Below are 15233 nucleotides of genomic sequence, written 5' to 3'. Positions count from 1 at the left end.
GTGGAAATGGCATTTTCACAGGCAATGATAGGGACTGACACTGATGATGATGACACCAGCCATGACCAAACATTTCATTGTGGGGTCAAGACTGAAAGAACTTATGTGTTGGCAGATTGCCAGACAGGGGGAGGTTTTTTAAATTTTTGTGCTACGTTTATGTAATAAAAATTCCTGGTATTTTCAGAGTATTAATATTTCTCCGTGATCTAGCAGCCACTTCCAGTCTAATAGGAATGTTATAAGTTTATCTACAACGTAGTAAAATAAATTGCATATTTCATTTTTTTATCTTAACAGAAAGTGCCAGTAACAATTCTGAGGGAAACTTTATATTATCACTAACTTATAAAGCAAAAGATAAAGATATCCTACAGCTTTCTTCAGGAAAAAAACTCATTACCCTTAATATACGTCCAGGACCTCACAGTTCAGATCTATCGTATAACTCCCCTAATCATGAGGAACCTTCTCCTGATCAATCACACATTATTACCAGAAGTAGAAATCAGAAAGGGGTGAAACGGTTTCAGTGTGGCAAAGAATCCACAAAAACCTCAGGTCTTTCTATAAAGAGAGGAAGACCTAAAGGAGAGAAGCCATACTCCTGTTCAGAATGTAATAAATGTTTTAAAAATAAATCAAATTTTCTTAGACATCAGAGAATTCACATAGGAGAGAAGCCACACACCTGTTCAGAATGTTCCAAGTGCTTCACAGACAAATCAAGTCTTGTTAGACATGAGAAAAGTCATACAAGCGTGAAGCTATTTTCATGCTCAGAATGTGAGAAATGTTTTACATTGAAAGCAAATCTTGTTACACACGAGAGACGTCACAAAGGAGAGAAGCCATATTCGTGTTCAGAATGTGAGAAATGTTTTACATTGAAAGCAAATCTTGTTGCACACGAGAGAAGTCACACAGGAGAGAAGCCATATTCGTGTTCAGAATGTGGTAAATGTTTTTCATATAAAATAAGTCTTGTTACACATGAGAGAATTCATACAGGAGAAACACCATTCTCATGTTCAGAATGTGGAAGATGTTTTACTGCTAAATTAAATCTTCTTAGACATAAGAGGAGAATTCACACAGGAGAGAAGCCATATTCGTGTTCAGAATGTGGGAAATGCTTTGCACAGAAGTCAATTCTTGTTAGACATGAGAAAAGTCATACAGGAGAGAAGCCATATTCATGTTCAGAATGTGAGAAATGTTTTAAAGAAAAATCTGATCTTTTTAGACATATTAGAAGTCACACAGGAGAGAGACCGTATCCATGCTCAGAATGTGGGAAACGGTTTACACAGAAATCAGACCTTGTTAGTCATGAGAGAATTCACACAGGAGTGAAGCCATATTCATGTTTAGAATGTGAGAGATGTTTTTCAGATCAATCAAGTTTTCTTAAACATGAGAGAATGCACACAGGAGAGAAACTATATTCATGTTCAGAATGTGGAAAACGTTTTGCACAGAAATCAAGCCTTGCTAGTCATGAGAGAATTCACACAGTAGAAAAACCATATTCATGTTCAGAATGTGGAAAATGTTTTAAAGTGAAATCAAAGCTTGTTATACATAAGAGAAGGCATACAAAAGAGAACCCATAATCATGCTCAGAATGTGGTAAATGTTTTGTACAAAAATCAACTCTTGTTGCACATGAGAGAATTCATACAGGAGAGAAGCCATATTTATGTTCAGAATGTGGGAAATGTTTTACACAAAAATCAGAACTTGTTTCCCATAAGAAAACTCACACAGAAGAGAATCCATATTCGAGGAGCGGAGCCTAACCGCTAAGCAAGACTGAGGTCTAAGCGAGAGCTCCCTCCTCACAGACCCCTGTTTCACAGATCTTACACGCCAGAGAAAGCCCCACCATGGTCAAAATAGGGAGAGAAAAACCCAGGGAGCCTCCGGGCACCCCCTAAAGAAAGAAGAACCAAACAGAAGTAGACAGATTCTTCAAGAAGACCTCCGCAGCATCGCGGGACTCAGAGGGTGAAGAAAAAGACGACAGAGACTCCATGCAAGGTACCTGCGAACTCGCACATGCGGCAGATAGCGGCGCACTCACAAAGTCATTCTTCAAAGCAACCCTGTCCCAGGCTTTAGCCCCGTTGACTCAGGAGATAAAGGAGTTAAGAAACTATGTGAGATCCCTGGGCCACCGGGTGGAAAGAGTTGAAGAAGATCAAGGCCAGGCAGTGGCACACAGTACAGCACTAGAGAGGTCTCAAGAAGAACATATCTCTTCAATAAATGCTGCATATTTTATGATCGAAGACCAGAAGAATAGGAGTAGGAGAAAGAATATTAGGATAAAGGACCTATCAGAAGCAGTAGTATCATCTGAAGAACTTGAAAATGCAGCTCAGAAGATGTTTGTAGATCTCTTAGGGGAAGACAGAGCTGAAAACATCATAATTGAGCGAATCCTTAGATCTCTGCGCCCAGCCCCAAAACACAGGGACCCACCAAGGGATGTAGCCTGTGGACTGCTCTGCTTCAAAGACACAGCTGCCATACTGTAAGCTGCACGAATGAAGAAAGAACTAAGGTACGGCGATTCAACAGTCTTATTTTACCAAGATGTCGCCCCTTGAACTTTAGTCAAATGCTGTTCTCTGAAGCCCCTTGCTGATTATCTAATAAATCAGAAAATACTTTACAAGTGGCTTTACCCCTTTTGGCCTTACCTTTACAAACAATGGCTGCCGTTTCACTATCTGCGTGCCGCAGGATCTGGACGCGGCATGGACTGTGTTAGAGATAGCTCCACTGCCTATGGACTCCTCGCTCTAAGTGGCCTCCGCTCTACCCACTTTCCCAAAACTGCCCAATCCAACACCTTGGGGAACAGTACCTAAACAAAACACCCAAATGGCAAAAGGAGGCTAAAGTGAAGACACAAAGAATAAGTAGAATCCACTCTCTCGCTTTGAGTATACAATCTATTTAAGATCTAAAGACCACCATGCGGGACATATTCTTTCTGAAAACGACATACCTGCAATTGAGTTCTCTCTATCAAGCCTGCAACAAAGCAAACCACCTGTGACTTTATGAACATTCAGGACCCTAGTCTCAAGTAACATCACACTAGTATCTATTTAAACAACCACAAAGATATGCTCACCAAGCTGGATACACCGAAGTTTGGTACGGACTTCAAATTTTCTCCATTTTCTTTTTTATTAATTAATAATTAATGTAGCTGTAGGAAACCCAGATGTGGGGACATGGGTTGGGATGGTAATTGAACACCCCTAGCACCCACACATCTCTAATCAATGGCTCAACCAAGAGACCACTCGAGTTTTGGTGCCTGATGTTTCCGTGACCCGTAGTTTTAGTGGGAGACCTGGCTCAGCAGGTACTACACATATGCGGAAAGTTTTGCAATGTTCATCAGTTAATGTTCTGATTTCAGTTTTCTTTCTAATACGGTTCTGGACACACTGGTTGAAGCTTGAGTGGCTTGGAAAAATTGACGACATATGGCTGAGGTGAACGTCTCATGTTAGGGGCTTAACCACTTCAGCCCCGCTAGGTGAAACCCCCTTCATGACCAGGCCACTTTTTACACTTCGGCACTACACTCCTTTCACCGTTTATCGCTCGGTCATGCAACTTACCACCCAAATGAATTTTACCTCCTTTTCTTCTCACTAATAGAGCTTTCATTTGGTGGTATTTTATTGCTGCTGACATTTTTACTTTTTTTTGTTATTAATCAAAATGTAACGATTTTTTTTGCAAAAAAATGACATTTTTCACTTTCAGCTGTGAAATTTTGCAAAAAAAACGACATCCATATATAAATTTTTCGCTAAATTTATAGTTCTACATGTCTTTGATAAAAAAAAAATGTTTGGGCAAAAAAAAAATGGTTTGGGTAAAAGTTATAGCATTTACAAACTATGGTACAAAAATGTGAATTTCCGCTTTTTGAAACGGCTCTGATTTTCTGAGCACCTGTCATGTTTCCTGAGGTTCTACAATGCCCAAACAGTAGAAAACCCCCACAAATGACCCCATTTCGGAAAGTAGACACCCTAAGGTATTCGCTGATGGGCATAGTGAGTTCATAGAACTTTTTATTTTTTGTCACAAGTTAGCGGAAAATGATGATGATTTTTATTTTTTTTTTTTCTTACAAAGTCTCATATTGCACTAACTTGCGACAAAAAATAAAAAATTCTAGGAACTCACCATGCCCCTCACAGAATACCTTGGGGTGTCTTCTTTCCAAAATGGGGTCACTTGTGGGGTAGTTATACTGCCCTGGCAATTTAGGGGCCCAAATGTGTGAGAAGAACTTTGCAATCAAAATGTGTAAGAAATGACCGGTGAAATCCGAAAGGTGCACTTTGGAATATGCGCCCCTTTGCCCACCTTGGCAGCAAAAAAGTGTCACACATGTGGTATCGCCGTACTCAGGAGAAGTTGGGGAATGTGTTTTGGGGTGTCATTTTACATATACCCATGCTGGGTGAGAGAAATATCTTGGCAAAAGACAACTTTTCCCATTTTTTTATACAAAGTTGGCATTTGACCAAGATATTTTTCTCACCCAGCATGGGTATATGTAAAATGACACCCCAAAACACATTCCCCAACTTCTCCTGAGTACGGCGATACCAGATGTGTCACACTTTTTTGCTGCCAAGGTGGGCAAAGGGGCACATATTCCAAAGTGCACCTTTCGGATTTTGCAGGCCATTTTTTACACATTTTGATTGCAAAGTACTTCTCACACATATGGGCCCCTAAATTGCCAGGGCAGTATAACTACGCCACAAGTGACCCCATTTTGGAAAGAAGACACCCCAAGGTATTCCGTGAGGGGCACTGCGAGTTCCTAGAATTTTTTTTTTTTGTCACAAGTTAGCGGAAAATGATGATGTTTTTTTTTTTTTTTTTTTTCTTACAAAGTCTCATATTCCACTAACTTGCGACAAAAAATAAAAAATTCTAGGAACTCACCATGCCCCTCACAGAATACCTTGGGGTGTCTTCTTTCCAAAATGGGGTCACTTGTGGGGTAGTTATACTGCCCTGGCAATTTAGGGGCCCATATGTGTGAGAAGTACTTTGCAATCAAAATGTGTAAAAAATGGCCTGCAAAATCCGAAAGGTGCACTTTGGAATATGTGCCCCTTTGCCCACCTTGGCATCAAAAAAGTGTCACACATCTGGTATCGCCGTACTCAGGAGAAGTTGGGGAATGTGTTTTGGGGTGCCATTTTACATATACCCATGCTGGGTGAGAGAAATATGTTGGCAAAAGACAACTTTTCCCATTTTTTTATACAAAGTTGGCATTTGACCAAGATATTTATCTCACCCAGTATGGGTATATGTAAAATGACACCCCAAAACACATTCCCCAACTTCTTCTGAGTACGGCGATACCAGATGTGTCACACTTTTTTGCAGCCTAGATGCGCAAAGGTGCCCAAATTCCTTTTAGGAGGGCATTTTTAGACATTTGGATCCCAGACTTCTTCTCACGCTTTAGGGCCCCTAAAAAGCCAGGGCAGTATAAATACCCCACATGTGACCCCACTTTGGAAAGAAGACACCCCAAGGTATCCAATGAGGGGCCTGGCAAGTTCATAGAATTTTTTTTTTTCGCATAAGTTAGCGGAAATTGATTTTTTTTTGTTTTTTCTCACAAAGTCTCACTTTCCGCTAACTTAGGACAAAAATTTCAATCTTTCATGGACTCAATATGCCCCTCAGCAAATACCTTGGGGTGTCTTCTTTCCAAAATGGGGTCAGTTGTGGGGTGTTTGTACTGCCCTGGCATTTGAGGGTCTCCGCAATCATTACATGTATGGCCAGCATTAGGAGTTTCTGCTATTCTCCTTATATTGAGCATACAGGTAATGAGATTTTTTTTTCCGTTCAGCCTCTGGGCTGAAAGAAAAAAATGAACGGCACAGATTTCTTCATTCGCATCGATCAATGTGGATGAAAAAATCTCTGCCAAAAAAAAAAAATGGAGGGGAAAGGCGTCTGCCAGGACATAGGAGCTCCGCCCTACATCCATACCCACTTAGCTCGTATGCCCTGGCAAACCAGATTTCTCCATTCGCATCAATCGATGTGGATGAATAAATCATTGCCGGGATTTTTTTTTTATATATATATATATATATATATACACAAAGTGCTTGCCAAAGCATAGGAACGCCGCCTCCTCCTCAGCTCGTATGCCTCGGCAAACGTATCTGTCACTGCAGAGGAGAAAATCCCGTCTTGCAGCGCCGCATACACCGACTTGCGTGTAATCTGACAGCAGCGCAATGCTTCTGTCAGAATGCACATCGGTGCTGCAGCTAGTAGATCGGTTGGTCCACCTGGAAGGTAAAAAGACAAAAAAAAAAAAAAAAAAGAAAAAACCAGGCCACAACGCAATAATTTTATTAACTTTGGAACAGAACATGTAACTTTAACTTTTGGAACTAAACATTAACCTGTTTGCTTACCTGTTTTTTTTTTTTGTTTTTTTTTTTACCTTTATAGAACAAACCTCTCCTTCCCCATGGGTCAATGTGCAAAGCGCAAATCGCCCAAAGATGTGGCGAAGTGCGTTATGCACTTTGTCCCATGTGAAAGGAGACGTTTGCAGCAGCTGTGAGTGAATGGGCCCTAATAGCCCTGTGTGCCTATCCTGGTGAGATGATCCCTATGCTAATAGTGTACCTGTGAGTGGTACTTCCGGAAACACTCTCCAAAGCATAGGGCAGGGTGGTCCGGACAGTCAGGACAGAAATAGCGGGTGTCACGCCTTATTCCACTCCTGCTACAGACACGACATTTTTTTCGGGGTGGCGGTCGGTTTGAGGTACCAGCAACGACACTGGGGAAGTGTCGCTCGTGTAGACGGCTAACTACACTGGTGGATGGGGCCACGGAACCTCCTGGATACAGGAGGTTCGCGATGATCTCTTCCTGAAATTTGAGGAAGGATCCAGTTCTCCCAGCCTTACTGTAGAGAACAAAACTATTGTACAGAGCCAATTGAATTAAATATACAGACACCTTCTTATACCAGCGTCTGGTGCGTCGGGAAACTAAATACGGAGCCAACATCTGGTCATTGAAGTCGACCCCTCCCATGTGGAGGTTATAGTCGTGGACTGAGAGGGGCTTTTCAATGACACGGGTTGCTCGCTCAATTTGGATTGTCGTGTCTGCGTGAATGGAGGAGAGCATGTAAACGTCACGCTTGTCTCTCCATTTCACCGCGAGCAGTTCTTCGTTACACAGTGCGGCCCTCTGCCCCCTTGCAAGACGGGTGGTAACGAGCCGTTGGGGGAAGCCCGCGCGACTAGTTCGCGCGGTACCACAGGCGCCAATCCGTTCTAGAAACAAATGCCTAAAGAGGGCCACACTTGTGTAAAAATTGTCCACATAAAGATGGTACCCCTTGCCGAATAAGGGTGACACCAAGTCCCAAACTGTCTTCCCACTGCTCCCCAGGTAGTCAGGGCAACCGACCGGCTCCAGGGTCTGATCTTTTCCCTCATAGACCCGAAATTTGTGGGTATAGCCTGTGGCCCTTTCACAGAGCTTATACAATTTGACCCCATACCGGGCGCGCTTGCTTGGGATGTATTGTTTGAAGCCAAGGCGCCCGGTAAAATGTATTAGGGACTCGTCTATGCAGATGTTTTGCTCTGGGGTATAAATATCTGCAAATTTCAGGTTGAAATGGTCTATGAGGGGCCGAATTTTGTGGAGCCGGTCAAAAGCAGGGTGGCCTCTGGGACGGGAGGTGCTGTTATCACTAAAGTGCAGGAAACGCAGGATGGTCTCAAATCGTGTCCTGGACATAGCAGCAGAGAACATGGGCATGTGATGAATTGGGTTCGTGGACCAATATGACCGCAATTCATGCTTTTTTGTCAGGCCCATGTTGAGGAGGAGGCCCAGAAAAGTTTTAATTTCGGAAACTTGGACTGGTTTCCACCGGAAAGACTGGGCATAAGAGCTTCCCGGGTTAGCGGTTATAAATTGTGTGGCATATCTGTTTGTTTCGGCCACAACTAAGTCTAAAAGCTCCGCAGTCAAGAACAGCTCAAAAAATCCCAGGGCCGAACCGATCTGAGCTGTCTCAACCCGAACTCCAGACTGGGCAGTGAAAGGGAAAACTACGGGTGCGGCGGAAGTTGGGGACTGCCAATCAGGGTTTGCCAGCACCTCTGGGATTCTAGGGGCTCTACGGGCACGTCTTTGCGGTGGCTGCGACGGGGTCACTACTGCACGTGCCACCGTACCAGCTTCAACTGCCCTTCTGGTGCTCGCTACTTCACCAGGTTGTACGGCAGTGCTGGTACTAGGTCCAGGAAGGGCTGGGCTGCTGGTGTATGCCTCACCACGTAATCCGACAGCACCAGCCCCACTCTGCTGCTCTTGAAGCGGATCCTGCGCAACCTGCGGTCTAGCGACACGGGGCCGGGTACGCCTGCTGCTATCAGGGACCTCAGCCTCCTCGTCCGAACTTTGGGTCAGAGAGCCACTGCTTTCTACAGGTTCGTATTCTGACCCGCTGGATTCATCAGATGAGGGTTCCCACTCCTCATCCGACTGGGTCAGAAGCCTGTAGGCCTCTTCAGAAGAATACCCCCTGTTAGACATGTGGGCAACTAAATTTCGGGGTATTCCCTGAGACTACCCAAGAAAAAAAAAGCAAGCCTGTCTTACAAAGGGGAGGCTAGCGAAGTACCGGAGGCCGCTGCGGTTGATAAAAAATATCAAAACTGATTTTTTTATCGCCGCAGTGCGTGTAAAGTGAATGTGCAGTGATCAAAAAAAAAAATTTTTTTGTCACTGCGGTGGGGCGGGCGTGGGCAAACGCACGTGTGGGCGACCGATCAGGCCTGATCGGGCAAACACTGCGTTTTGGGTGGAGGGCGAACTAAAGTGACACTAGTACTATTATAGATCTGACCGTGATCAGTTTTGATCACTTTCAGATACTATAAAAGTACAAATGCTGATTAGCGATACGCTAATCAGCGAATAACGGACTGCGGTGCGGTGGGCTGGGCGCTAACTGATCGCTAACTACCTAACCAAGGGACCTAAACTATACCTAAAACCTAACGGTCAATAACAGTGAAAAAAAAAAAAGTGACAGTTTGCACTGATCACTTTTTTTCCTTTTCACTAGTGATTGACAGGGGCAAGAAGGGGTGATCAAAGGGTTAATTGGGTGCTGGGAGGTGATCTGGGGGCTAAGTGTAGTGTAGTGGGTACTCACAGTAATGATGTGCTCCTCTGCTCCTCTCCTGGAACCAACCGACCAAAAGAAGGAGCAGAGGAGCACAGCAGCCATATAACCCCATCATATTTACTAATATGATGGGTTATCTGGCTGCTGATTCGTTTTTTTGAAAATCATCAACCTGCCAGCCAATGATCGTGGCCGGCAGGTTGATGACGAAGTTCTTCTTTGAATTTTGCCGGCCCGCGATGCGCATGCGCGGGCCGGCATACCCGGAAATCTCGCGTCTCGCGAGAGGACGCACCGGCGCGTCCACCCAGAACAGCACGACCGCCGCGAAGACGCAATCCTGCGTACGGCGGTCGTGAGGAGGTTAAATACCCCTCAGAAAAGGTCTCAAATTCTTACCTTGTTGAAGAGGGACAAGTGCGATGTTTGTTTCTTGCAAGAAACCCACCTCAAAGTAGGTAGAGTACCCAATTTCTCTTGCACACAGTTTTCACAATGGTTCCACAGTACATACAAAACAGCATTGAGAGTAGTCAGTATTGCTATAAGCAAGAATTTGCCATTTACCCACATGTTAACCAGGAAGGTAGGTTCTTATTTGTAAAAGGGAAGGTTGGACACACCTTAGTGTCCCTAGCAAGTCTATACGCCCCCAACTCCCATCAGTATAAATGGAGCAAGTCTACCCTAGCCAGGTTCAATTACTTTTCTGAAGGGATTAGGATTATAGGTGGGGACCTCAATATATCTTTAAACCCCACCTGGACACCTCATCAGGTGTTACCGCACATTCCCAAAAAAAACAATTGGAGGCATACAAAAATTATTAAAAGAAAATAATCTCATTGACTCTTGGAGGACACTAAATTCATCAGACAGGGACTACACATATTTATCCGCAGTGCACCGATCATATCATAGAATAGACTATATCCTAGTATCCGAGACACACATTGATATACTACGTTGCTCTATTATAGGCCCTATCACAGTTTCCGACCACGCTCCGGTGATAATTACCCTTTCTTTTAGTATGCTTCATAACCGTGAATGGATGTGGTGTCTAAATGAGACCCTTTTAGATTCAGAAAAACATCTAGCAGATATCTCAAGAAAGCTATCCCTTTACGTTCAAGACAATAAGCCATCAGATACCTCCCAGACCATAGTGTGGGAGGCTCACAAAGCCTCCATTAGGGGCAAACTCATATCTCTAGGTTCAAAACTCAAGAAAGATAGGCAAATAAAGCTAAATTCTTTTAGGTCAGATAGCTGTTATAGAAACCATTCAGAAAAAGTCTGTTGCCCTCAACCCAGGAGGAACTTATCTCACCGAGCAGACAGCTAAAGGACCTCCTCAATATAAAATGTGCCAAAGCCTATCAATATGCTAAATTCAAACAGTATATGCATGGGGATAGAGGCAACAAGTTAATGACATATCTCAGAGGGTAGAAGAGGGTAGACACACAACATATCTCTGAAATTAAAACACTCAAAGGACCACTGGTCTCCGTCATGAAAGACTTCGCAGAGGTATTTTGCTCCTATTACACAACTCTGTACAACCTAGACAATGTACAACCTGACACACCTAGAACCCAAACCAAAAGAGATCGAGAAAACCACATAGACGCATTCCTAAATAAGCTTAACTTGACGAAATTAGAAGAGGGTGAAGTTTCGCCATTATTAACACCTATTACAGAAGAGGAGGTTACAACAGTTATTAAAAGTCTGCCTATGGGCAAAGCCCCGGGACCTGACGGACTCCCTAGTGGCTATTATAAAAAACTACTTCCAGTGCTGGTGCCACATGTAACTATATGATGCCAAGCATTGGCTAGAGGAGAACCCCTACCAAAGCAAACATTAGAGGCTACCATCACCATAATTCCCAAGGAGGGCAACGATAATACAGAATGCAGCAATTATAGGCCCATATCATTACTAAATCTAGATGTAAAATTCTGGGTTAAAATATTGTCAGGAAGACTTAAAACCTGTATCCCAAGACTCATTCATCAAGAACAAGCTGGGTTCGTGATAGGCAGAGAGGGAAACCTCCAGTCTTGCAGACTTATTAACGCTATCTCATGGGCAAAGAAAAAAAGCATCTCCTCTGGTACTGTTGGGGCACGGATAGGGAGAAAGCCTTTGATAGAGTAGACTGGCTATTCATGCAACGCACATTGCACAGATTTGGTTTCCCTGATGCATTCATTCAAGCAGTTATGTCTCTTTATCATTTGCCAAGTGCGAGAGTGAGGGTTAATGGCTCTCTATCGCAGGCTTTCAAAATAACTAATGGAACACGCCAGGGGTGCCCCCTTTCCCCCTCCTTATTCATATTAGTCATGGAGACACTACTCCAGGCTTTTCGGGACAATTCTCTTATCAAAGGCCTGACAGTGGATGGATTTGAGCACAATTGTGCCACTTTTGCAGACGATCTTCTGCTCATCACGAACCCCAAACAAGCGTTCCCACAAGTTTTAGAAACCTTTGACCTATTTGGAAGGCTATCTAAATTCAAGATAGATTACACTAAACCAGAAGCTATGGGAATTTCCCTGGCAGCGGGAACATTCAATTGGCTTAAAACATAATTTCCCTTTAAACGGAACCAAAACTCATGACCTTACTTGGGAATCGTACTTACTAATGACCCAGCAAACCTTTATAGATCTAACTATCTTCCACTTTTAAAGAAGACCAAGATCCAACTGCAATCTTTCTCTATCCCATGGGTGTCTTGGTTAGGATGAAAAAACTTACTTCAAACTTACATAGTCCCTAAACTAACATATTTACTTCAGATGGTCCCCATACACCTACCACAAATGTTCTTGAAACAAGTTAGACATGTCTTTACAACCTTCCTTTGGAAGGGCAAAAAACTGAGATTATCATATGATAAACTAATGAAGAGCCGAACAGATGGTGGTTGTGGACTACCAGACCTACAGACATATTATAAAGCTACACAACTAAAAAGATGGCTTCAACTATGTATACCTAAAGTCAGGCCTTTGGGCTCTGACATTGAATTAGCTTTACTGCCAGAGAGTCAACTAGCAGGACTCTGGGGCTTGGGCCAAAAGACGGGAACTCCGGAAGGCCTCACTAATGGAATATTCCGAACCACACGCTCTATACACACCAAAACCCCTTTTTACTATGATCTACCGAGACATTTGACAGCTGACTTCATCCCATATTTAGCGCAAGTGCCTAAAACCCCTATTCCTCAGTTTTGGAAACGTCTGAGAAACATCCCGATCTCAACACTCTTGGAGCTCCTTAGAGACCAAAAAGAAATACTCCTCATATGCACCCAAGCTATAGGAAAAGGCAATATCCTGGCCACATCGGAATTAGAATATTCCAGCAAATTATTAGATAGCAAATACAACACTACCCCAGCCCCATTGTGGTTTGAGAAACTGGCTCTAGGGGACAAAATCCCAAAACACACTCTCTCACTCCTATACAAATCATTGATTTCCACCCTGGAGAAGTTACACCAGCATACATCAGGGAATGGGAACGAGACCTTGATAGATCTTTCTCCCTACAAGACATAAGACAGATCCACCTAAAGTCTCATGGTTTTTCAAGATGCGTCAAGATACAAGAGCACTCTTACAAAACCATGACACGTTGGTACAATGATCCAAGCAAACTATTCAGGATGGGGCTAGCGGACTCAGACACCTGTTGGAGATGTAAAAAACATAAAGGCACGCTAGGCCACATTCTGTGGGCTTGCCCCCTATTGTACCCATTTTGGAGTCAAGTGGAGCAAAAGACCAACGAGATTTGTAAGTCTTCCATTAAGCTCTCGCCTCAGTCAGTTTCATTCTTCCACAGGTTGGCATCCTTCAGCGGCAGATTTGCCCACCTTGCTTATTCAGGCAGCTAGACTGCGAATACCACTTTGATGGTTAAGCACTGACCCCCCCACCTTGGAGCAATGGTACGATAAGGTCGACCAGTTGTGCTTAATGGAAGAACTGGCAGGCTGGGCTAACAGAACGCATGCTGGGTATGCCCACCTGTGGAAAGACTGGAAAACATTTTGTCAACTTCATTAAACATTTGTAGGTATAAACAGGGATACTAACTACAAAATAGCACCTAAAGTCACCAGGATCCACCTTGCTAATATCACTTCAGCCACTCAGGCCTCAACTCAAGCCTCAACTTGAACGTCAATCTTTCTTGCTCTTTGCCAATAGTCTGAAGATTGAATTGTTCATGACAGTCTGTTACTGCTTATGTTTTTGTACGCTATGTTTTTGCCCTCCCTCCTCACTCTATTCGCCCCTCCTCACCCTATTCCCCCCTCCCCCTCTTTCATCCACCTGCCCACATCTATCTTATACTATGTTATACTGAAAGTTATATGACATTATTGAATCTCTCTTTGTGTGTTTAAAAAACGTGTAAAATCTTAATAAAAAGAGATCTGTTAAAAAAAAAAGAAGCCATATTTATGTTCAGAATGTGGGAAATGTTTTAGATGGAAAACAATCCTTGTTAAACATGAGAGAATTCACACAAGGCATTTTGATGTTTTATATGTGGAAAACGTTTTGTAAGGAAATCAAATTCTAAAACTCACCAGAACAGAAGAAACTACAATAAATATTTTTTGGGAATATGGAAACGCTATAAGAGTAAATAAAGACTTTTAACCCCACTTAACCACAGATGTTAAAGTTGGGTTTACCTGGCAACATGATTTCGCTGCAGATTGTAGAAATGTTGCAGAACATGTGACTTGCATTGTGTTTTTATGATTTCAGTCCTATGTCATCTGCTACAAAAACTCTGTTGAATTTTTTGTGACCATCGCAGTGTGTTATACTGACGCCAGTTACAATTATTAAACGCAGTGTGACATTGCCGTCTTCATATCACATGACACAGTCATCTACCTGACCGGATGTACATTGTATTGGGCTCAGTCAAATGGTAAAAATGTTTCTAAATTCTAGGAATCATGCAGTGACTAATATATTCTGTATGATTACAGTAGATATGGCTGGTGGCAGTTGAAGGATGGAACTAAGTGTACGTGAACTCAGTAGGTGGACTTGCACATTGCTATACAGATTAAATGCGGGACACCATTATAATGTAGTAGAGAGAAGCTGAAGCGCAAGAGGCATAGATCAGAATGGAGAGAGTAAAAATCCTATTCACCCTGATAGATCTTTATTGGGTTGAATAGGAGAAGGGATCAAAAGATCCAATGTACTAGGGGGCTAATAATTATATAAAAAAAGGAAAAAAACATTAAAATATAAAATTATCCCACCCCTTTCCCGATTTTACATATAAAAATATAACAATAAAAAACAGAATAGGTGATGCCACGTCCAAAAAAGTCTGAATTATAAAAAAAAATATATAATTCCTGTTTGATGAATGCCATAACGGAAAAAAAAAAAAAATGCGATTCGACATTTTGTACTTAACTCCTTCCCCTCACCCCAAAAACATTATTATATATATATATATATATTTTTTTTTAATAATGGTGATCAAAAAGTTGTATGAACCACAAAAACAGTATCAATAAAAACTACGGTTTGTTATGCAAAAAGCAAGCCCTCATACAGATCTGTAGAGTGTAATATAAAAAAGTTATGGCTGTGAGAAAATGGCGATGCAAAGAAAAGTTTTATTTTAGTTTTACTACTTTAAAAAAATAAAATAAACCTATACCAGCTTGGTATTTCTGGATTTGTATTGAGCTGCAGAATAAGGAGTTCATGTCATTTTTAGTGCACGGTGAACGCTGTGATGTCCAAACCCCAAAAACGTTGGTGGAATTATGTTTTATTTTTTCTTTCAATTTAACCCCACAAATAAATTTATTTTAAAAGACATTTTAAATTAAATAGTTCCATTAAAATATGCATCTTGCTCTGCAAAAATAAGCCGACATATGGCTATGTGAACG

The 15233-nt window shown here is 42.4% G+C and overlaps 1 protein-coding gene across 1 annotated transcript in view; it reads left to right on the top strand.

Annotated features, from left to right (window-relative positions):
- The window catches only part of LOC122924928 (zinc finger protein 501-like), a 30689-nt gene extending 27765 nt beyond the window's left edge, over window positions 1–2924 (top strand). The window contains exon 2 of the mRNA XM_044276468.1: window positions 301–2924. Within this exon, the coding sequence (XP_044132403.1) occupies window positions 301–1616 (1316 nt within the window). The 3' untranslated portion in view covers window positions 1617–2924. The remainder of the gene's footprint in view (window positions 1–300) is intronic.
- The last annotated feature ends 12309 nt before the right edge of the window (window positions 2925–15233 follow it).

This window comes from Bufo gargarizans, chromosome 1 (assembly GCF_014858855.1).
Source record: "Bufo gargarizans isolate SCDJY-AF-19 chromosome 1, ASM1485885v1, whole genome shotgun sequence".
In the NCBI taxonomy this organism is placed as follows: Eukaryota; Metazoa; Chordata; class Amphibia; order Anura; family Bufonidae; genus Bufo; species Bufo gargarizans.
This window is presented reverse-complemented; position numbering and strand designations above follow the sequence as displayed.